Source organism: Procambarus clarkii, chromosome 19 (assembly GCF_040958095.1).
Source record: "Procambarus clarkii isolate CNS0578487 chromosome 19, FALCON_Pclarkii_2.0, whole genome shotgun sequence".
Classification (NCBI taxonomy): domain Eukaryota; kingdom Metazoa; phylum Arthropoda; class Malacostraca; order Decapoda; family Cambaridae; genus Procambarus; species Procambarus clarkii.
The window spans coordinates 15,002,665-15,027,660 of record NC_091168.1 but is presented as its reverse complement, the minus strand read 5'-3'; the positions used below and the strand labels follow the sequence as shown (position 1 = coordinate 15,027,660).

Genomic DNA, 24,996 nt, shown 5'->3' with positions numbered 1-24,996 from the left:
ATACATAGACGCGATAAAGCACCTAAGTTATTGGGATCGTCTCAAAGCTCTCCAAATGTACTCACTAGAAAGGAGACGAGAGAGATACCAAATAATATACACGTGGTAAATACTGGAGGGCCAGGTCAAATTCTACACAGTAAAATATCAACATACTGGAGTGAACGATATGGAAGAAAATGCAGAAAAGATCCAATGAAGAGCAGGGGTGCCGTAGGCTCAATCAGAGAACACTGTATAAACATATGAGGTCCATTGTTGTTCAACACCCTCCCAGCGACTATAGAAAATATTTCCGGAACAACCGTGGACATCTTCAATAGGAAACTAGATAATTTTCTTTTAAGGAGTGCCGGACCAACCGGGCTGTAGTGGATATGTGGGCCTGCGGGCCGCTCCAAGCAACAGCCTGGTGGACCAAACTCTCACAAGTCAAGGCCGGGCTTGGGGAGTAGAACAACTCCCAGAACCCCATCGAGCAGGTCTTGATGCGGGGGGGAGGGGAGGGGGGTCTATTACCTCCACACTATTTCCTATTGTGTTCTGTAAAGGTGAGGTCTTCTTATATGATTGCTCCTAGATCCTTTACATTGCTTTTTCGTTATATAGTGTAATTTGATTCTGTTTTATATATGGTTTCCGCTTTTATTTTTTTTTTTTCATAGCGCAGGAGCTGGAACTTATTTTTATTAAACACATTATTATCTGTGGCCCATTATTATTATTATTATTATTATTATTATTATTATTATTATTATCATCATCATTATTATTATTATTATCATCATCATCATTATTTTCTACCACAGACGTGGCCACACATTTACAATGCTAATCAGCATATATACATTTTCTTCTGTCCTCTATGGACATGGTGAGAGATTTCTTAAACATATAGGTCAGTGATTTATTGAAGAATCAACCACAGAAGATGATTGTAGTGCATTTAAAATGCTAAGCTAACCTACATACGTAAATACATAGATACACAGATTTACGTGTAAATACCCTACATAGTGTTCGATGTGTCTTTTACATAGTGTCATTAATGTGCATTTACAAAGGTGAAATGTAATTCTGCCCATTGGAAGACCCGATTTACGGCAGATGGAAGGTTTGCCGCGTCCTCTATGTTGTCTACTCGCATGACAATCCTAGTGTCATCTGCAAATGATGCCACGCCAGAGATACTGTCCTAATATATTTTGTTGATAGATACAGGTGTGGGTGACGTTGAGTATGTTAGGGTTAGAGGTGTGGCAGCTGGGAAGGTTGACAGGCTGGCGTGATAGTCGCTGGTGGTGAGAAACTGCAAGCTTCTCGTGACTTGAAAGTGGACTGGAATGGTGGGAGTGAGCGGGGCGGTGGTGGGTTCTCGCCAGGTCTGGTCCGAGACCCAGCCTGCACTCCCACCCTCCACACCTTAGGCAAGCCACGTGTCCTGGCTGTTCACTCTTACCTCACGTTGATTCCCGGGGGGGGGGGGGGGGTCAAGGTCCCCACGGCGTATGACGTATGAGTCACAGCCTGGTTGATCAGGTATCCTTTGGAGGTGTTTATCAAGTTCTCTCTTGAACACTGCGAGGGGTCGGCCAGTTATGTCTCTTATGTGTAGTGGAAGTGTGTTGAACAGTCTCGGGCCTCTGATGTTGATAGAGTTCTCTCTCAAAGTACCTGTTGCACCTTTGCTTTTCAACGGGGGTATTCTGCACATCCTGCCATGCCTCCTGGTCTCATGTGGTGATATTTCTGTGTGCAGGTTTGGGACCAGACCTAATATTTTCCACGTGTAAATTATTCTCTCTCTCTCACGCCTACGTTCTAGGGAAATATTCTTTGACTCTTCGCTCTTCATTATATACACATGACGGTGTAACTATAGACCATTTTCGGCCACATTCCACTTCCGTGGGAAGCTCAGGTGTTTGTTGTTCAGCTAGATCAGTTTGGTGCCTCGTACATGTGATACAGAATCGGTGTGTATGTCTGTATATGAAGTCACTAGATTTTGAGAGTATCGAGGTAGGCATCAAGATTGCAGGCGCTCACTATAGTTACCCAGGTATCAACACGGGTCTCCGGCCACACCTCCACTTGGTGGTGGTGGTTTAGATTCACCTACTTGGAACACAAAGTTCCAAGTAACACGGGCTATGGTGAGCCCGTCGTACTCACCCGGCAAGATGTGCTGCATGTACACACACCTCCACGATTTATTGAGCTTATAAATTTCACGTTACTGAAATTTATATTCAGTAATTTATATTGTGTGATCCATATCTGTAGCAGCGTTACTGCCGGGTGACGTTCCTGGCCAGTCCTGACTTTCCCTCCGCCACACTGATTATTGCCTTACCTTACAGCCTAGGCTGTGGACGGGACCTACCTCAACGTAGGTAGCCTAGGCTTTTTTTTGGGGGGGGGGGGGAAGAATAGATAGGCACAGGTGAAGGGAAGTTTATAAGTGGAAAGACACTCGCCTGGCGTTCCGCGAGCGCTTTGTCATGGGTTCGTATCCTGGCCGGGGAGGATTTACTGGGCGCAAATCCTTAACTGTAGCCTCTGTTTAACTCAACAGTAAAATATGTACTTGGTTGTAAAAACGATTCTTCGCGGCAGGGATCGTATTCCAGGGACCTGCCCGAAACGCTACGCGTACTAGTGGCTGTACAAGAATGTAACAACTCTTGTATATATCTCAAAAAAAAAAAAATGTACCTAGGAGCCAGAACGCACTTCTCGGCCTACTATGCAAGGCCCGATTTGCCTCATAGGCCGAGTGATTTTCTTTATTTTCAATAAATTGTTTCCTATTGGTTTATTTTAAATATTATATTATATTAAGAACATAAATTATTGATTTAGTTATGTTAGTTTAGGTTAGGTTCAGATAGGTTAGGCTAGGTAGGGTTGGTTAGGTTCGGTCATATATCTACGTTAGTTATAACTACAATTAAAAAAGAAATAGCTCATACATAATGAAATTAATAGCTTTATCATTTCATAAGAAAAAATGAGAAAAATATTGAAATTCTGGAAAACTTGGTTTATTACGCAAATCGCGCCTTGCATAGTAGGCCAAGAACTGCGTTCTGGCTACTAGACACACACATATATATATATATATATATATATATATATATATATATATATATATATATATATATATATGTCGTACCTAGTAGCCAGAACGCACTTCTCAGCCTACTATGCAAGGCCCGATTTGCCTAATAAGCCAAGTTTTCCTGAATTATTATATTTTCTCTAATTTTTTACTTATGAAATGATAAAGCTACCCATTTTATTATGTATGAGGTCAATTTTTTTTATTGTTGTTAAAATTAATGTAGATATATGACCGAACCGAACCAACCCTACCTAACCTAACCTAACCTATCTTTATAGGTTAGGTTAGGTTAGGTAGCCGAAAAAGTTTGGTTAGGTTAGGTTAGGTAGGTTAGGTAGTTGAAAAAACATTAATTCATGAAAACTTGGCTTATTAGGCAAATCGGGCCTTGCATAGTAGGCTGAGAAGTGCGTTCTGGCTACTAGGTACGACATATATATATATATATATATATATATATATATATATATATATATATATATATATATATATATATGTCGTACCTAGTAGCCAGAACTCACTTTTCATCCTACTATTCAAGGCCCGATTTGCCTAATAAGCCAAGTTTTCCTGAAATAATATATTTACTATAATTTTTTTCTTATGAAATGATAAAGCAACCCTTTTCTCTATGTATGAGGTCAATTTTTTTTTATTGGAGTTAAAATTAGCGTAGATATATGACCGAACCTAACCAACCCTACCTAACCTAACCTAACCTATATTTATAGCTAAGGTTAGGTTAGGTAGCCAAAAAAAGCTAGGTTAGGTTAGGTTAGGTAGGTTAGGTAGACGAAAAAACATTAATTCATGAAAACTTGGCTTATTAGGCAAATCGGCCCTTGAATAGTAGGCTGAGAAGTGAGTTCTGGCTTTTAGGTACGACATATATATATATATATAGTTATGTTAGTATATATATATATATATATATATATATATATATATATATATATATATATATATATATATAATATAATATAATATAATATTACACACACACACACACACCCCTATCTGGTTGATGGGGTTCTGGGAGTTCTACTCCCCAAGCCCGGCCCGAGGCCAGACTTGACTTGTGAGAGTTTGGTCCACCAGGCTGTTGCTTGGAGCGGCCCTCAGGCCCACATACCCATCACAGCCAGGTTGGTCCGGCTGTGATTGTCAATACCTATATATATACCTATAAGGTCAATGGCGTGGTCGCAGTGGCTTGGCAGGTAGTGTCAGGTGAACTTGGCAAGGTGTTCCTCACAGGTGAAGTCAGTGAGGACAGGCTGGTCAAGGCTCCACCTGACCAAGAGTCATCAAGGCGGTGAGGCACTTAGTAGGCACCGACGGAAGAGTATTGTAAGGGAGGTGGTATAGTGGTGGTGGTGGGAAGGACCGTGGCGAGCGTTCACCTGACCCACATGTTAGGTCGGACACTGGCCGCCGCCACCACCACCGTTACCGTGGTTACCTTCGTCAAGGCCTCGCCCGCTCCCTCAGCCTCCAGTCTTCACCACCTGGCCTGGTGCCGTTACCTTCACGCACTGTAAAGGACAGTACTACACACATTCTCTTCAAAAAGGAACTGAACAAACACCAACAATGTGTTTACGCAGACAGCGAGCTGTACTACGAGGTCGTCTACTACAGTGATAATACTCGCCATGATAATGGTCCAGGACGGACCGAAGCGTCGACGTCTTTCATCTTGTAGTGTGAGGTTTGGTCAACATTCTTCAGCCACGTTATTGTGAGGCATCATCTGCACAGTAATAACAACTTTGGGTTGTAGACTTCTGGAGCTGGCAAAGTGTTCAACCATGTTGAACACATGTACATTGAACATGTACAGATGTGGTAAATGTACACACGTGCTTTGTGTGGCGGGCGAGGCGGGCGCTGACCCCAGAGGCGGCGGTGATCCTGGAAGCAGCAGGTGGTGTATATATACACTGGGGAGTGTAGAGGAGCCTGCCAAGACGTGCAGAACCATGGGTGTCAGTAAGGAGTGTAGAGGAGCCTGCCAAGGCGTGCAGAACCATGGGTGTCAGTAAGGAGTGTAGACAGCATTAGTACATCCCTCGTGTGACGTCTCCTCCACACTCCCATACTCTTGCTCGTAAACGGTGCCTGTAATTGTTACTGCTGCACTTTGTTATGGTTATATCACAACGCTCAACTGTTTGTTGTGGTGGAAGTCAGTTGGTGGTGGTAGTGGTCAACCTGTCATCTTAACTAATAGGTCGCGTGTTTTACTTGATGGTAATCAATGTTACATTTGCAGCCTACTAAGAAAAGTAATGTCTCACAAGTGTCCACGTTTCCTACGCCATGGGACTGGATAGGTTAGGTGGGTTACTTGAGTGCGTGTGTGTCTAGTTAGGAGGTTGGGTATTTTACGTAGTGGCAAATGTGACGGGTAAGGTGAGTACCGCCGCCAGGCCAGGCGGCGGTACTCACACCACTTTTGGTATTACAATAGTGCTTAATAATGTTAATGTTGTGAGGGTGAACAGTGAAGGAGAAGGTGTGGTGACGCCATACTCTTGAGTCACGCCGCGCCCCCGGGGGGCACCCCCCCGCCACGCGCCCCCGGGGGGCACCCCCCGCCACGCGCCCCCGGGGGGCACCCCCCGCCACGCGCCCCCGGGGGGCACCCCCCGCCACGCGCCCCCGGGGGGCACCCCCCGCCACGCGCCCCCGGGGGGCACCCCCCGCCACGCGCCCCCGGGGGGCACCCCCCGCCACGCGCCCCCGGGGGGCACCCCCCGCCACGCGCCCCCGGGGGGCACCCCCCTCCACGCGATCCCGGGGGCACCCCTCGCCACGCGCCCCCGGGGGCACCCCTCGCCACGCGCCCCCGGGGGCACCCCCCGCCACGCGCCCCCGGGGACACCCCCCCCCCCCCCGCCACGCGCCCCCGGGGACACCCCCCCCCCCCCCCCGCCACGCGCCCCCGGGACACCCCCCCCCCGCCACGCGCCCCCGGGACACCCCCCCCCCCCCGCCACGCGCCCCCGGGACACCCCCCCCCCCCCCGCCACGCGCCCCCGGGGACACCCCGCCACGCGCCCCCGGGGACACCCCCCTGCCACGCGCCCCCCGGGGGCACCCACCCGGCCTCTCCTCTCTTCAACCACCGTAACAACCATTTATACCGTAGTTTGTAATACTGTGACGGTAAAGGTGGTTAAGGAGTAAGGAGGATGTGGTGAGGATAACTTAGACGGACATGAGGTGTGAGGGGGGGGGTGTATGTGGTGAGACGGGCATGAGGTGTGAGGGGGGGGGTGTATGTGGTGAGACGGACATGAGGTGTGAGGGGGGGTGGTGTATGTGGTGAGGCGGACATGAGGTGTGAGGGGGTGGTGTATGTGGTGAGGCGGGCATGAGGTGTGGGGGGGGGGGTGGTGTATGTGGTGAGGCGGGTGTGAGGGGGGGGGTGTATGTGGTGAGGAGCGATAGTGAGTGAGAAGGCAGTTGGTGGAGGGATGGTGTGAGTCATGCAGGAAGGTCATGCCCTGGTCGTGCAGACACCATCATCACTCTCACATTACTCTCTCTCACTCCCCACCTTCACCACTATTATCACTAGTACTCTTACCTCAGTTATTACCCTTCCATCTTTACACACACACTCGCCTTTTCTCACACTTTATTATTATTATATTTACAGTACTTCTACACTTGTCGCTTGGATGTGTACAGAGACTTGTTCTCTCAACGTGATCACGTAACTTAAATTGAATTTTTTAAATTTCACGTAACTAAACTGTTGTTGTTGGTCTTTTCAGGCAAAGCTGAGGATGAGGTGGACAGATCAAGTGTGAGTATTCTCAGTCTTCTTCTAACTCCAGATGTTTACACTTGTAATAATGTATTTATTAACTTATTATATAGGTTTTTAATAGTAAGGTTAGATACAATGTTTAAGGCTTTGATTTTATATAGCTGGTTATTTTGCTTAGTATAGTTGTAATCACAGAATTATTATGGTTATAGAGCCAGCTCTGTTTAGAATGTGTAATATGGAGTGTGTGTGGCGCCACTGTTGGTGGTGCTGGGACACCCCCAACGGTACTGTTGGTGGTGCTGTGACACCCCCAACGGTACTGTTGGTGGTGCTGTGACACCCACAACGGTACTGTTGGTGGTGCTGTGACACCCACAACGGTACTGTTGGTGGTGCTGTGACACCCCCAACGGTACTGTTGGTGGTGCTGTGACACCCCCAACGGTACTGTTGGTGGTGCTGTGACACCCACAACGGTACTGTTGGTGGTGCTGTGACACCCACAACGGTACTGTTGGTGGTGCTCTGGCACCCACAACGGTACTGTTGGTGGTGCTGTGACACCCACAACGGTACTGTTGGTGGTGCTCTGGCACCCACAACGGTACTGTTGGTGGTGCTCTGGCACCCACAACGGTACTGTTGGTGGTGCTCTGGCACCCACAACGGTACTGTTGGTGGTGCTCTGGCACCCACAACGGTACTGTTGGTGGTGCTCTGGCACCCACAACGGTACTGTTGGTGGTGCTCTGGCACCCACAACGGTACTGTTGGTGGTGCTCTGGCACCCACAACGGTACTGTTGGTGGTGCTCTGGCACCCACAACGGTACTGTTGGTGGTGCTCTGGCACCCACAACGGTACTGTTGGTGGTGCTGTGACACCCACAACGGCACTGTTGGTGGTGCTCTGGCACCCACAACGGTACTGTTGGCGGTGCTCTGGCACCACAACGGTACTGTTGATGGTGCTGTGACACCCCCAACGGTACTGTTGGTGGTGCTCTGGCACCCACAACGGTACTGTTGGTGGTGCTCTGGCACCCACAACGGTACTGTTGGTAGTGCTGTGACACCCACAACGGTACAGTTGGTGGAGTGATGGTCACGGCCTGGTGACCACTCCAGTGTGGAGGTGCACGGCCTGGTGACCACACCAGTGTGGAGGTGCACGGCCTGGTGACCACACCAGTGTGGAGGTGCACGGCCTGGTGACCACACCAGTGTGGAGGTGCACGGCCTGGTGACCACACCAGTGTGGAGGTGCACGGCCTGGTGACCACACCAGTGTGGAGGTGCACGGCCTGGTGACCACACCAGTGTGGAGGTGCACGGCCTGGTGACCACACCAGTGTGGAGGTGCACGGCCTGGTGACCACTCCAGTGTGGAGGTGCACAGCCTGGTGACCACTCCAGTGTGGAGGTGCACGGCCTGGTGACCACTCCAGTGTGGAGGTGCACGGCCTGGTGACCACTCCAGTGTGGAGGTGCACGGCCTGGTGACCACTCCAGTGTGGAGGTGCACAGCCTGGTGACCACTCCAGTGTGGAGGTGCACGGCCTGGTGACCACTAGGGTGAAGAGTGTGACTGGCGTCATGTACAGTGCCGCCTGGTGATCGCTGGCGCCGTCTCTCCTTTAGTCAATACTCTATTCACCAATACTCAATACAATAAATATTTAAAATTTCCATTTTTATTAATAATCCAGTGTTCTTGAAATATAGTAGGATTTTATAATATTAAATTCCTGTGTAAGCATACTTTATGAATAATATTATAATTTTGAGATATCCATTTGTGTTGGCTTGTGAACACTGGTTAGAAGTCAGCGTGTGGCTGTGTGTGTTGTTTGGGAGGAGTGAGAGTGTAGGAGTGTGGCACTTGGTGCAGTGTGGACAGTATTGGTGGCCCTCTTGTTGCTAGAGTGGCAGACGTGGATGTTGAGTGTGCAGGTAAAAGTTGTATATAGTGAATGTGTGTGTGTGTTGTAACTTCAGGAAGGTATAGTGGATGGGAGTACATGCTAGAACACCAGCGGGTCGCTGTCAAGTTATTGTTATGGTGTGTCCATGGCTAGAGGGATCAAGGGTAAGGTAGAAGGGGGGGGGGACATACCTGGAGTGTGTGTCAAGAGTTCTACTCCCCGAGCTGAGGCCAGGCTCGACTTGTGATAACTTGGTCCAACAGGCTGTTGGTTGGAGTGGCCCGCAGGACCACATATCCACTAGAGCCTGGTAAGGTAGAGGGGGGGGGTTATACCAGCAACACTTAAGTCAGCAGATATAGCTCCTCTGCACAAGGGAGGTAGTAAAACTTTGCCAACAAAATAAGAGACCAGTTGCACTAACATCACAAATAATAAAAGTTTTTGAAGGAGTGATTAGGAATCACATTTCCAGTTTTATGGAAAATAATGAACGTTGCAACCTTTAGGGCGCCTGACAGCTGAGTGGACAGCGCTTCGAATTCGTAGTCCTGAGGTTCCGGGTTCGATCCCCGATGGAGACGAAGACAAATGGGGAAAAAGTTTCTTTCATCCTGATGCCCCTGCTCACCTAGCAGTAAATAGGTTCCTGGGAGTTGACAGCTGCTACGGGCTGCTTCCTGGGGGGGGGGGTGTAACCAAAAGGAGGCCTGGTCGAGGACCGGGTCGCGGGGACGCTAAGCCCCGAAATCATCTCAAGATAACCTCAACATACCCCAGGACAACATGAATTTAGAGCGGGAAGAGCCTGTCTGCCAGTTACTCAACCACTGACAGCATCACAGAAGCCTTACAGGAAAAGCAAAAATGCAGATGTTGTATACACAGACTTTGCAAAGTTATTTGACAAATGTGACCATGGAGTGATATCCCATAAAATGAGATCAATAGGAATAACGGGTAAAGTGGGTTGTTGGGTTTTCAACTTCCTGTCAAACAGAATGTAGAGAGTAATGGGCGCAAGATCAAGCCCAAGTGCAGTGAAAAGCTCTGTGCACCAGGACACAGTTCTTGCACCACTGCTATTTCTCATTCTTATCTCTGATATAGACAAAAATACTAGTCATAGCTTCGTGTCATCCTTTGCAGATGCTATAAAAATCAGCATGAAAATTGCCACTGTAGAAGACACTGAAAAACTACAGGTAGATATAAAGATGATACTTTATATCTACCAGTAGTTTTTCAGTGTCTTCTACAGTGGCAATTTTCATGCTGATTTTTATAGCATCTGCAGATTGGGCATCTGAAAGTAACATGATGTTTAACGGTGATAAGTTCCAGGTACTGAGGTATGGTGGAAACGAGGAAGTTAAACGACACACAGGGTACAGGACACACTCAGACCTACTCATAGAAAGAAAGCAACATGTAAAAGATCTGGGAATTATGATGTCTGACGACCTGACATTTAGTGAACATAACCGAGTAAATATACCGGCGGCCAGGAAAAATAATTGGATGGATTATGAGAACGTTCAAATCCAGAGACCTCACAGCAATGGTAGTAATATTTAAATCACTGGTGCTGTCCCGTCTTTAGTATTGCCAGGTACTCACTTTCCATTTCAGAGTGGGAGAGATCTCTGAATTAGAGGGAATACAAAGAACATTATACGGCATGCATAGAAACTATAAAAAATCTGAATTATTGGGACAGTCTCAAAATGTACTCTGTGGAAAAGAGACGAGAATTGTTGTTGTTGTAATAAATTCAGCTACTGGGAACAAAAAAGTTCCAAGTAGCACGGGCTATGGTGAGTCCGTAGTGGACTTACCTGGCATAGGAGCGGGGCTGTAACTTGAGACGAGAAAGTTATCAAATAATATATACATGGAAGATACTGGAGGGCCAGGTCCCAAAATTGCAGTGGAATAAGAACATACTGGAGCGAAGGAAATGGAAGGAAATGCAGAATAGAAGCAGTGAAGAGTAGAGGTGCCATAGGCACAATCAGAGAACACTGAACATCAGTGGTCCACAGCTGTTCAACACCCTCCCAGTAAGCATTGTAAATATTGCCGGAACAAATGTGAAGGTATAAAGAGGTACTTGGACTAGTTCTTGCAAGAAGTGCCAAACCAACCAGGCTGTAGTGGATATGTGGGCTTGAGGGCAGCTCCAAGCAACAGCCTGTTGGACCAAGTTATCACAAGCCGAGGCCGGGCTCAGGGAGTAGAGCAACACCGTAAACTGTCTCCAGGTATGATGGGTAAGATAAGGGTAAAGAAGGAAGGCAGGAGCCTGGGCGCGCTTACTAACCTGGCCTCCCCCGGCAGCGTTCCCTGCCCCGTCGCCCACTTGCTCTTCGCAAGAAGGTAAACTGCACTCAACGAGGCATTTAACCAACTTTGGTGCTTGTTTGGCTTATACAGTAATCACTCGCTAATTACCCACTAAACACACTTATCCTCTCAACCGTAATGTTTGTTTCTTGTGAATAATAGTTTTTCGTTTAAATTCCCTATTGTTTGTTTCATTATTGGGGAAATAATACGAATATTGTCTAATGTAATAAACAACATTGTAATGTATTGTTTAATGTAATGTAGGAAAGGTAGTGTAGGTAAGAAAGGGAAGGACATTTTGTGAGTGATGAGTGTCCATTGTAACAGCTAATGTGTAGAGTGGTGGTGTGGTCATGTCTCGTGTGCAGTGAACGCTCACATTGTCCATTGGTGGTGTGGTAGTGGGTGGTTTGTTGCTGTGCTCCGCCCCCCCCCCTCTCTCTGCTGCCGCACATTATCACTTAACACACACAAAGTATGTGATAAATGTGAAGTTAATGGTGGAGAGTGATGAGCCAGAGGAGGTGAGTGGTGTTGAGGCAGCAGCAGAGGGTGGAGATGGTAACATGGGTAGGGTGGCCGCCACCTCCCCTGCCACACAACTCTCTGCGTGTCTTAACGCCACCACCGCCGCCACGGCTTAACTTTAATCATTAATGTGTTAATTAACGCCATGTTGCCACTTACAGCTGCTGTTGTCACCTCCTGATTACTCTCTTAATCTCAACATCTTCAACATTTGAGGAACAATTGCTGATCTTGGCTGTATTGTTAAACACAACACTCGTGCGAGAAACACTGAAAAAGAGCCTAATATTTGTAACAAATTATTATTATATATTACTGGGCTTGTTTTGTTACACTTCGAGGCGCTTGTGCATCTTACATATATTTATGACATTGTTAATAAGGAAGAAGGCATTGCGACGCATTAGTTACAACGCAGTTCTGGTATTACATCTATATAGTAATATATTGTAATACTCCTATATTACCTATGCAAGACGCATAAGTAATATAGCGTCTTGTGCGGTCAGTGTTCATCTGATAATGCTTTCCTATATCGCTTCTCTCATCCTTTTAGAAGACAAGATTCTTCTTTCATATATTTTATTGCATATCTTGGTGAGTGTGGAACGTTAACTTGTTGCACTCCATCTGCTGATATAGGTGCATGCACGCCACTGTAATTATCATAATGTGTTTTACCAGAGGGAGTTTATTAATGCAGTACGTTAATGTTGTAAGGAGCCTGGTATTACTAACACATTACCCAGTCATGTACCACGAGGAGTGTTGTAGGTCTCTGTGCATGATCTATGTAACAGTAAGTTTGTCATGCAGTTTTTAATATTACCAGTATGAGAGACGCTTCAGTCCTATGCTTTAATATTTAATAACTTTTTATCGTTTTTTTTCAAATAACTGACTGCTGGAAATGCTTGAGATATCCCTTGCCTGATTTCTCTTCTCATTTTCTATGCCCAGCCATTCATACACAGAGGAGCGACGGGCAAGGTAGTTTATTTTCAGTTTATACTAGTAATTGGGTTAGCATGATGTGTGATGGGTGTATGCATGAGAAGCACGCCTGTGGGTGGTGTTCCTCCGCCAGACCTTACAGAACACGGCCATGGTCATGCTTCCTATTCCATGTGGTGAGGACGTCACCTTCCGATATTGCATGGTTAGATTGTTCACACAGACGTAGATGCGCCCAACTCCACTAGTTATCTAAAAGTTTAGATATTCTTGAGCACACACTGTGCTCTACTTTTGAAGTGCAGAAGAAATCTAATAAGAACAATCTTAATTGCATCCACTGGAGCCTTAGGGAATTCGAACCTATGCGCTGGGTGTTTCCAGGCGCGCTCTAGTCGACCGCACCACGACATGGTCAAAAGAATTGCAGCCTAGGATGCTACTGTGGATTTATTCATAGATATATCATGTTAAAGGGATTTCTCTGTGCATTGAAGGAGGTTGATAGAGCCCGAATACATGAAGGAATTGTGGGAAACCCAATTGTGGGTTGACTCTTGTGGGTGCAGTAGTACCCCAGGCTGCAGTTCTTTTGATCATATTGTGGTACAGTCGACTAGTGCGCGCCTGGGAACACCCAGCGCATAGGTTCGAACCCTTATCACGGCGCCTGTGGAGTTTAATCATTGATATATCACATTAATGTGATTTCTTTGTGTAGTCTTAATTGTGTTGTATTGCCCATAATACTTTCCATATAGTCATAATTATTTCAGGTATTCTATTTTTCTGGAGTAGTGCCATTGATTTTGAAATTTTATAGTAACGCGACCTTGCCTCCTTCCCGCAGGCTCCGCCTCCCTCCCTCCCTCCCACAGGCTCCGCCTCCCTCCCTCCCTCCCACAGGCTCCGCCTCCCTCCCTCCCTCCCGCAGGCTCCGCCTCCCTCCCTCCCTCCCACAGGCTCCGCCTCCCTCCCTCCCTCCCACAGGCTCCGCCTCCCTCCCTCCCTCCCGCAGGCTCCGCTCCCTCCCTCCCGCAGGCTCCGCCTCCCTCCCTCCCGCAGGCTCCGCCTCCCTCCCTCCCTCCCACAGGCTCCGCCTCCATCCCTCCCGCAGGCTCCGCCTCCCTCCCTCCCGCAGGCTCCGCCTCCCTCCCTCCCTCCCGCAGGCTCCACCTCCCTCCCTCCCTCCCTCCCGCAGGCTCCACCTCCCTCCCTCCCTCCCGCAGGCTCCACCTCCCTCCCTCCCTCCCTCCCGCAGGCTCCACCTCCCTCCCTCCCTCCCGCAGGCTCCACCTCCCTCCCTCCCTCCCTCCCGCAGGCTCCACCTCCCTCCCTCCCTCCCTCCCTCCCTCCCTCCCTCCCGCAGGCTCCACCTCCCTCCCTCCCTCCCTCCCGCAGGCTCCACCTCCCTCCCGCAGGCTCCACCTCCCTCCCTCCCTCCCGCAGGCTCTCCCTCCCTCCCGCAGGCTCCCCCTCCCTCCCGCAGGCTCCCCCTCCCTCCCTCCCTCCCTCCCGCAGGCTCCCCCTCCCTCCCTCCCTCCCGCAGGCTCCACCTCCCTCCCTCCCTCCCGCAGGCTCCACCTCCCTCCCTCCCTCCCGCAGGCTCCACCTCCCTCCCTCCCTCCCGCAGGCTCCACCTCCCTCCCTCCCTCCCGCAGGCTCCACCTCCCTCCCTCCCGCAGGCTCCACCTCCCTCCCTCCCGCAGGCTCTACCTCCCTCCCTCCCTCCCTCCCGCAGGCTCTACCTCCCTCCCTCCCTCCCTCCTGCAGGCTTTACCTCCCTCCCTCCCTCCCGCAGGCTCCACCTCCCTCCCTCCCTCCCGCAGGCTCCACCTCCCTCCCTCCCTCCCGCAGGCTCCACCTCCCTCCCGCAGGCTCTGCCTCCCTCCCTCCCTCCCTCCCTCCTTCCCGCAGGCTCCGTCTCCCTCCCTCCCTCCCTCCCGCAGGCTCCGTCTCCCTCCCTCCCTCCCTCCCGCAGGCTCCGTCTCCCTCCCTCCCTCCCGCAGGCTCCGTCTCCCTCCCTCCCTCCCTCCCGCAGGCTCCGTCTCCCTCCCTCCCTCCCGCAGGCTCCGTCTCCCTCCCTCCCTCCCTCCCGCAGGCTCTGTCTCCCTCCCTCCCTCCCTCCCTCCCGCAGGCTCCGTCTCCCTCCCTCCCTCCCTCCCGCAGGCTCCGTCTCCCTCCCTCCCTCCCTCCGGCTCCGTCTCCCTCCCTCCCTCCCTCCCTCCCTCCCTCCCTCCCGCAGGCTCCACCTCCCTCCTTCCCGCAGGCTCCACCTCCCTCCCTCCCCGCAGGCTCCGTCTCCCTCCCTCCCTCCCGCAGGCTCCGTCTCCCTCCCTCCCTCCCTCCCTCCCTCCCTCCCTCCCTCCCTCCCTCTCTCCCTCCCTCCCTCCCGCAGGCTCCGTCTCCCTCCCTCCCTCCCTCCCTCCCTCCCGCAGGCTCCGTCTCCCTCCCTCCCTCCCTCCCGCAGGCTCCGTCTCCCTCCCTCCCTCCCTCCCGCAGGCTCCGTCTCCCTCCCTCCCTCCCTCCCGCAGGCTCCGTCTCCCTCCCTCCCTCCCTCCCGCAGGCTCCGTCTCCCTCCCTCCCTCCCTCCCGCAGGCTCCGTCTCCCTCCCTCCCTACCTCCCTCCCTCCCGCAGGCTCCGCCTCCCTCCCTCCCGCAGGCTCCGCCTCCCTCTCTCCCTCCCGCAGGCTCCGCCTCCCTCTCTCCCTCCCGCAGGCTCCGCCTCCCTCCCTCCCACCCGCAAGCTCCGCCTCCCTCCCTCCCGCAAGCTCCGCCTCCCTCCCGCAAGCTCCGCCTCCCTCCCTCCCTCCCTCCCGCAAGCTCCGCCTCCCTCCCTCCCTCCCTCCCTCCCGCAAGCTCCGCCTCCCTCCCTTCCGCAGGCTCCGCCTCCCTCCCTCCCTCCCTCCCGCAGGCTCCGCCTCCCTCCCTCCCTCCCTCCCGCAGGCTCCGCCTCCCTCCCTCCCTCCCGCAGGCTCCTCCTCCCTCCCTCCCTCCCGCAGGCTCCGCCTCCCTCCCTCCCTCCCTCCCTCCCGCAGGCTCCGCCTCCCTCCCTCCCTCCCTCCCGCAGGCTCCGCCTCCCTCCCTCCCTCCCTCCCGCAGGCTCCGCCTCCCTCCCTCCCTCCCTCCCGCAGGCTCCGCCTCCCTCCCGCAGGCTCCGCCTCCCTCCCGCAGGCTCCGCCTCCCTCCCTCCCTCCCTCCCGCAGGCTCCGCCTCCCTCCCTCCCTCCCTCCCGCAGGCTCCGCCTCCCTCCCTCCGTCCCTCCCGCAGGCTCCGCCTCCCTCCCTCCCTCAGGCTCCGCCTCCCTCCCTCCCTCCCTCAGGCTCCGCCTCCCTCCCTCCCTCCCTCCCACCCTTCTGCAGGCTCCACCTCCCTCCCTCCCTTCCGCAGGCTCCGCCTCCCTCCATCCCTCCCTCCCGCAGGCTCCGTCTCCCTCCCTCTCTCCCGCAGGCTCCGCCTCCCTCCATCCCATCCCATCCCTCCCTCCCTCCCGCAGGCTCCACCTCCCTCCCTCCCGCAGGCTCCACCTCCCTCCCTCCCGCAGGCTCTACCTCCCTCCCTCCCGCAGGCTCTACCTCCCTCCCTCCCGCAGGCTCCACCTCCCTCCCTCCCGCAGGCTCCACCTCCCTCCCTCCCGCAGGCTCCACCTCCCTCCCGCAGGCTCTACCTCCCTCCCTCCCGCAGGCTCCACCTCCCTCCCTCCCGCAGGCTCCGCCTCCCATCCCTCCCTCCCTCCCGCAGGCTCCGCCTCCCTCAATCCCATCCCATCCCTCCCTCCCTCCCTCCCTCCCTCCCTCCCTCCCTCCCGCAGGCTCCGTCTCCCTCCCTCCCTCCCTCCCTCCCGCAAGCTCCGCCTCCCTCCCTCCCTCCCTCCCTCCCGCAGGCTCCGTCTCCCTCCCTCCCTCCCTCCCTTCCGCGGCTCCGTCTCCCTCCCTCCCTCCCTCCCTCCCTCCCTCCCTCCCTCCCTCCCGCAGGCTCCACCTCCCTCCCGCAGGCTCCACCTCCCTCCCTCCCGCAGGCTCCACCTCCCTCCCTCCCGCAGGCTCCACCTCCCTCCCTCCCGCAGGCTCCACCTCCCTCCCTCCCTCCCGCAGGCTCCGCCTCCATCCCTCCCTCCCGCAGGCTCCGCCTCCCACCCTTCCGCAGGCTCCACCTCCCTCCGTCCCTCCCTCCCTCCCTCCCTCCCGCAGGCTCCGCCTCCCTGCCTCCCTCCCGCAGGCTTCTCTCCTCCCGCAGGCTCCTCCCCTCCCGCAGGCTCCTCCCCTCCCGCAGGCTCCTCCCCTCCCGCAAGCTCCTCCCCTCCCGCAGGCTCCTCCCCTCTCTCAGGCTCCTCCCCTCTCTCAGGCTCCTCCCCTCTCAGGCTCCTCCTCTCACGCAGGCTCCTCCTCCCCTCCCACAGACTCCTCCTCCCCTCATGCAGGCTCTTCCCCTCCCACAGGCTCCTTTTCCCCTTCCACAGGCTCCTCCCCTCCCACAGGCTCCTCCTCCCCTCCTGCAGGCTCCTCCTCCCCTCACGCAGGCTCCTCCTCCCCTCACGCAGGCTCCTCCTCCCATCATGCAGGCTCCTCCTCCCCTCACGCAGGCTCCTCCCCTCACGCAGGCTCCTCCTCCCCTCACGCAGGCTCCCCCTCCCCTCCCACAGGCTCCTCCTCCCCTCGCGCAGGCGGCTCCTCCTCCCCTCCCGCAGGCGGCGGCTCCTCCCCTCCCGCAGGCGGCTCCTCCTCCCCTCCCGCAGGCGGCTCCTCCACTCCCGCAGGCTCCTCCTCCCCTCCGCAGGCTCCTCCTCCCCTCCCGCAGGCTCCTCCTCCCCTCCTGCAGGCTCCTCCTCCCCTCGCGCAGGCTCCTCCCCTCGCGCAGGCTCTTCCTCCCCTCGCGCAGGCTCTTCCTCCCCTCGCGCAGGCTCCTCCTCCCCTCGCGCAGGCTCCTCCTCCCCTCGCGCAGGCTCCTCCTCCCCTCGCGCAGGCTCCTCCTCCCCTCGCGCAGGCTCCTCCTCCCCACGCGCAGGCTCCTCCTCCCCACGCGCAGGCTCCTCCTCCCCTCACGCAGGCTCCTCCTCCCCACGCGCAGGCTCCTCCTCCCCACGCGCAGGCTCCTCCTCCCCTCACGCAGGCTCCTCCTCCCATCGCGCAGGTTCCTCCCCTCGCGCAGGCTCCTCCTCTCCACGTGCAGGCTCCTCCTCCCCACGCGCAGGCTCCTCCTCCCCACGCGCAGGCTCCTCCTCCCCACGCGCAGGCTCCTCCTCCCCTCGCGCAGGCTCCTCCTCCCCTCGCGCAGGCTCCTCCTTCCCTCGCGCAGGCTCCTCCTCCCCTCGCGCAGGCTCCTCCTCCCCTTCCACAGGTTCGTCCTCCTCCCTCTCACATACTCCTCCCCTCCTGCAGGCTCCTCCCCTCCTGCAGGCTCCTCCCCTCCTGCAGGCTCCTCCCCTCCTGCAGGCTCCTCCCCTCCTGCAGGCTCCTCCCCTCCTGCAGGCTCCTCCTTCCTCTTGCAGGCTCCTCCTCCCTCCCGCAGGCTCCTCCTGTCCTCCCGCAGCAACTGCCTTTCGTTTACCTCTCTGTGGTTTCAAAGATGAACATGCCCACAGCCCGGTCTATGACTAGGTCTCCTCAAGTCTCCTTCGTAGTGGTGGTCTGGTTAACCAGCTTGCGAGTAGCAGCGAGAATTGTGGCGAGTCCATGGACGCAGGGAGAAGCCCTCCTGGAGGTCGCCAGAGAAGAGGACCCAAGTGCTGGTGCCATCACTGGCGCCCAACTCGCGAGGCAAGCCACCCGGAGTTGCGAGAGTTTTGGTAAGGTCCTGAGGCACATGTGTAGAGTCCTGGAGACCATGTGCCTTCCCTGCTGCTGCATCGACCACCTCATTGCCATTAATACTGACATGTGATGGAACCCATTGGAGAGAGATTGACCAACCTGAAGTACTAGAAGTATGACAGCAATTCTCCATGGATCTGTGACACAGTATGATGATTGACTTGTGGATGCTGAGATGATATCAGATGCAGGGCTGTAACAAAGTCCATGCAGAAAACCACCGCTTAGGGCCCTGAAACTTGTCGAAGGAGTTGTAATGCCAGTAAGATTGCAAACAGTTCCCCGGGCCAGCCACGAATGAGCAAGGGGAGAACTTCCACGTCTGACAGAAAGAGAAAGGATCATAGTATGCAGCCGCAGAGATGGATGGTGGCTGATCAATGTGGGTCCCATCCGTGTAAACCTCCAAGTATCCAGGGTGTAAGGAAGCTCACAGGTCTGCAAAAATTTAAGGTGCCAGACCCTCTAAATCCCTGTTTCGACGAGGAGGCTTAGGAAAGTCCACAGATACCCGAATGAGCTCCTCTGCCCACGGAAGTACCGGAGAGATGATTGGGCCAGGAGTGGATACAGGAACAAAAAACTGGGAGTATGCATCTAAGGCCCAGACGGCGAAAGGTAGCTGATGGTGCCTGGAGTGTCCGGCCAGCACCACCCCCAACACCGAACCCGAGAGACCTAGTTGAGCCAAGCTCTGAAGGACAGTCGAATGAGACGTAGAGTCAAATGCGCACTTGATATCAAAGAATGCTACAAGGAGCAATCTTCTCCGGCGATAAGTGTCGATTATTCGATGTTCCAAGGAGAGGAGGCAGTTTGTCGTACTTCTTCCCGGCCGAAATCCACTGATACCTTCAGGTAGGAGACCTGAGGTTTTCACCACCCACTGTAGCTAGAGGTGAACAAGGCATTCTATCAGTTTCCTGAGACATGGAAGCAGACTTGAGGGCTGATATGAACTCAGGACAGACGGATCCTTCCCAGACTTGGGAAATGGTAAAAGAATGGGGTGTTTCCATGGGTCAAGGAAGACACCAGAGGACCAGCAGGCATTGTAGAAGTGAAGGAGATGGGACTGAAAGATCCTGGGCGCCCTTCGAATAAATTCATATGGGACGCTGTCTATTCCTGGCATAGTGCATGTCCTAGGAAGTGACAGGGCCTCCTCAAGCTCAACAGATATAAATGGATGGTCCAGGTCCCGATCTAGTCCTATACTCTCTCGGGAGCCACAACCTATGGAATCTGCTGGAAGGAGTGGGAACTGTAAACATCTTTAAAGTGGTCAGCCTAAAGCTTGGCTATTTGTACTTTCCCCAGGCTCTCATTACCACTGGAGTCTCTGAGCGGGATGGAAGGCCTGGAGTACCTCCCTGTCATCTTACGAACAAAGACCCAGGCTCCCACAGAGGAGTCAAATCAGAGAGAGGCACAATAATCAGCCCAGGCCCTGTGCTTGGCAAGGAGGATTACCCGCCTTCCCCTGGGGTTCGCCCTTCGGAAAGTCTGCTGCTACATAGAGTAGGGTGGCATCGCCACGAATTCTATGCACGTTGCTGGTCCAGCACTGCCTGCCAACATTCAGGAGTGCACCACATTGCTCCATCACGGGAAGGGTTGGAGGTCAAGCCACTAGTACTCTTGAAATGCCAAGAGCCTATACTGAAGAGGGATTCGGAGAGAGCATCTGATGACCTATGCAGATCCGGCATAACTGGGGAAAGGGTAGACCAGTTACATGCCTCATAATAATACCACCCCTCCTCCGAGAAGATCCACTTAGATCTCTAGGTGGTCAGAGCAGGACGAACAATGCCCCTGAATGAAATGATGATGGACAGGTGATCACTACTCAGGTATGGCTCGGTCCATATTTGCGCTATCGTAAGGAGCTTGTCCCAATGCAGAGATTGAGCATGAAGTATGCCCATTGAACAGGTATATCTGGGTTCCCAAACCTGGTGGCGTCAGTAAGGAGAGGTCTGGGGAATCGAGGAGAAACTAAACGAGGAGGGCTCGGCTGGCTGTGTTGTTGAGGCGACTCGATAGCATAGGTTGCCATGATGAGTGCTGGGCATTGAAGTCACCCATGACAAGGCAGGTGTCCCTGATCTGGCCAAAAGAGTGTTCTAGTCTGTTCTAGTTCCTGATCCGATAGAGCAGAATCTCCCCATAGACGGGGTGTGTCAATGAAGTCAGTGCTAGCTTCTCTGGGAAGAGGCAGGAGGATGACAAGTGCTGGGCTCCGGCTGGGAATGAGCATCCATGTCTGTATCCGTGGTGTAGTTTTCGTTCATGTCGCGACCCAGGGGGAAAAATCGATTGGCAGCCTGGGCATATAAGGCATGTAGCCGGGACAGGCATGAGCGTCTGCTAGACCCTACCTGTGAAGAGGCCCGACCAGTGGGAACCAGGAGGCAAGAAGAAACAGTAGGCTGATTTGAGGGTGTGCAACCTCTGGAGCAACTCTTGTTGAGGGGTCCCCACTGCTTTATGATCGATGTTCAACTGGACCTCAAGGTATACTGGGGAACTCTTGGATGTGACCTTGTGAGGGTCATGTCATAAAAGGCAGCGACGTCTTGCAGAGCACACACCATTATCTCTATCTGCATGACTTTTGTTGTCGCAGTTTGCACAGTGTGCTGCATCACGGCAGGTGAGGAGACTATGACCCAATAGAAAGCAAGCGTAGCATCGTAACACAGGAAAGTTGTAAGTCTGAATCTGATACGAGGTCCTGCGTAGCGCCACCTGGTCAGGGAGGGGCCCGTCAAACTTAACATGAACCATGGATGTCGTTCCTGCTGCTCCACGAATCATGTTAACTTCCAGTAGTCCCGCCGATGCACCCCCGTAACACTTGCAGAGTGGCCTGGATGTCATCCACTTCAACACTCGGGTCAATTGGATTGATCTTCCCATACTGGGCCTGAGACGACTCCTGTGATAATTCCTGTCGGCACCTGAGAGGCCAGTCCCCAAACGTGATAATGTCGCGTTGTTGGGGGCATTGTCGCATTGTTGGGGGAGCGTTGTCACATTGTTGGGGGGGGGGGGGGTGTTGTCGCATTTTTGCATTGTTGGGGACAATGTTGTGTTGTTTGGGGGGGGGGTTGTCCGTTTTCTATGTTGGGAGTGTTGCCGCATTGTTGGGAGTGTTGCCGCATTGTATGGATAGGGTGTTGTTCTGTTCTAGCACCAGTAATGTTCGTTGTTTATTTAAACTATCTACTAGAAGGAACACAGAATTCTATGAACAAGTTTGCTGATGATTATATGCTACTAGGGAAGATAATAAACTTTAAAGATAATTGTCATTTAAGAAGACCTACACAAAATAAGTGTAGAGTATGGAGCAAAATTTAGCAAATGGAATTTATTGTGAATGTATGCTGTGTTATAAAATGTGGAATAAGAGAAAATAGGCCACACACTATCTACAAATTATGTGAAAAAGACTTGTTGATAAAGATACAAGAACTCTAAAAGAGAGAGATCTAAGAGTTCCAGAAACAGGAATTCCTGAGGCTAACAACTTCAAGAACAAGAGGACACAGATTCAAGCTAAGGAAACAAAGGTGCCAACAAAATATTAAAGATTTCTTTTTCAAACAGTGGTAGATTGTTGGAACAAGTTAAGTGAGGGTGAGGAGGGGGTGGAGGCAAAAACTGTCAATACATTAGTTTCAAAGCGTTATATGACAGAGAGTAATGGGAAGACGAGACATCACGAGCGTAGCTCTCATCCAGTAACTACAATTAGGTAATTACACTTACATAATTATCGGTTAAGAGGTGGGGCCAAAGAGCCAAAGTTCACTGCAAGCACAACTAGGCGAGTTCAACTAGGTGAGTATTTACATAAATGCAGCAAAATTATAGGATGGAAAATTATATGAGAATGTTCAAATCTAGATACACCATAGCAATGCTAATACTTAAATTACTGGTGCTGTCCTGTCTTGACTATTGCTCGGTATAGTACTCACCTTTCCTTTCAGAGTGGGAGAGATCTCTGAATTAGAGGGAATACAGAGAACATATATGGCACCCATAGAACCGATAAAACCTGTAAATTATTGCGACCATCTTAGTTCTCAAAATGTACTCTCTGGAAAAGAAACGAGAAAGGTATCAGATATATAACATACGTGGAAGATACTTGAAGGCCAGGTCCCAAATTTGGACAGTAGAGTAACAACAAACTGGAGCAAAAAGTATGGAAGGAAATGCAGAATAGAACCATGTATGGAAGAGATGCCATAGGAACAATCAGAGAGCACTGTCTGAACTTCAGAGTTCCTCAGCTGTTCAACACCCTCCCGGGTAGCATTAGAAATATTGCCCGAACAAAGGTGGATGCATTTAAGAGGCACTTGGATAAATTCTTGCAAGAAGTACCGGACCAACTGGGCTGTAGTGAATACGTGGGCCCGCGGGCTGCTCGTTGGACCAAGTTATCACTAGTCGAGCATGGCTGCAGGCCGGGCTTGGGGAGTAGAACAACTCCCAGAACCCCCCCCTCTCTCCAGGTATGCATACATACATATATTCATACATACATACATACATACATACATACATACATACATACACACACACATATATTCATACATACATACATACATACACACACATATATTCATACATACATACACACACACATACACACACACATACATACATACATACATACATACATACATACATACATACATACATACATACATACATACATACTGTACATACATACAGTATCTATGTTTATATATAATGTATATTATTTATTATGCAGACTAATTTGTGATTCTGTTTTGGAATTTTTGGCCAGTGTACCAGTGGATATGTAATGTTTGAACTAAATGCTCATGTTGCATGTGTTACAGTAACTGTGAAGCCTTCAAAGCTACAGTACTATAATTTGTTTTGAAAAACAAAGTGTTTCATGGCTGTCAACATAAAACTACTAGAAAATATGACATTAGTGTTGTGTGGAATAATGCAAACATTCTAATTTTATTTGACTTGTCATTTTAATTTGTGTATGCTTTGTATGTATAAAGGCTAGTGTGGTAATGAAAGGTGTTTATTAACAGGAAATACCTACTTCTTCAAGTGTTGCTTGTCAGGTTTTCAGTAGGAACACTGTCATGCCAAGAGCCAGTGAATATGTGTTGGATGTGACTGGAAAGGAAAAGATACAGTAGCTGCTTTTGCTATACAGTACTGTTCTTGTGCCTGCTGACCTCTTCTTCACCCATCAAAGCAGAGACAATTGGTGGTGCTTTTAATTGTTTGTTTGCAACCTCCGTGGCTAACTGGAAGATGACTCTTCCATTGGTCTCGAGGAAAATATTATTTTGGCATTACTCTTCATTATTTTGGAACATTTTCATGCTGCATACACTTCATCAATATTAAATAAGCCTTATCCAATATAATTTTCATAAATTTAGTATGATAAATTGTTTTATAATACACATTAATTAAAGCATTTGTAATTCATTTTTTGATAGTAATTCGATGATAGTTCCATTAACCAAATTACTTGTTCGCTTATAGTCTGAGTATAGCATACATTCAAAATTGCTAACTTAATTAAGCTGGTATGTGGTTTGCAGGTCAAATCGGGGGGCAGCAAATCACGAGCCAGCAGTGCCCCACCTGTCAGAAGATCCGTCCTGGGTGCTGCTCTCCCACCTAAAAGTGCTGGAGGTAACGCCGTGTTGCAACTGTGCATGATGTATTATTAACTAACCTTGTAATAACATATACTCTACACTTAAAACCAATTAAAAATGTACATTACATTAATTCATCTACAATTTTATGAAATTAGAAAAAATCACTTATCCTTAATTTGTCTTGTGGCTTGAGAGGAAGGCAATAATCATGGTGATTATAATGTGTTTATTTTCAGGTCGGAAAAAGTATCAATAAATCACTAATCAATTTTACAATTATTAGTCTTATAGGTTGACATATTTTTTACTCCTCTGATTCCAGTAGACTGCTGCATTCAAACATAAATTTTATGTATATTTTGTCTAAGTTTATTAAAAATTGTATTAAGTGGTTTTATAAATGAAAGTTTCTCCTGATGAAACATTAAAATTGTTTGCAAAATAAGAAGAATGATATGATAAATATTTGCTTCATTATTCTAGTTGATAGAATAAAAATGGTTGTTTGCAACTAACCGATTTTTGGCATTGTCTCATTAATTCTTCATACACGACATTTTGCCTTTAACATTCTTAAAATATGTGAATCTCTTTGATTGTGTTCATCAGACAGTGAATGCATATGCATGTGAGTTAGCATTTGCTAGTACAGTACTGCTGAATGATGCTTCATACCAAAGTCCATCACAATCTGTAGTGCTTCTGTATATCCTATACAACATTTTGCTGAAATTGTGCCTGCAAATTGATATACAGTACATTGATTGTTAACTCATGGTTACTTTTATCAAGTTTAAAGGCGGGTGTAATGGGCAGACCTCAGTAATTCATTT

At 51.1% G+C, this 24,996-nt stretch overlaps 1 protein-coding gene across 34 annotated transcripts in view; it reads left to right on the top strand.

Annotated features, from left to right (window-relative positions):
• Positions 1-24,996, top strand: part of LOC123757622 (CLIP-associating protein 1) — a 714,204-nt gene that overhangs the window by 517,104 nt on the left and 172,104 nt on the right. For 18 of the 34 annotated variants that reach the window (XM_069326976.1, XM_069326979.1, XM_069326971.1 and 15 more), the window contains 2 exons: positions 6,913-6,944; positions 24,101-24,194. In XM_069326976.1, coding sequence (XP_069183077.1) covers positions 6,913-6,944; positions 24,101-24,194 — 126 coding nt within the window. Of the gene's footprint in view, positions 1-6,912; positions 6,945-11,175; positions 11,215-12,672; positions 12,703-24,100; positions 24,195-24,996 lie in introns of all 34 variants that reach the window. The other 16 variants (XM_069326958.1, XM_069326970.1, XM_069326953.1 and 13 more) reach the window with 2 other exon arrangements.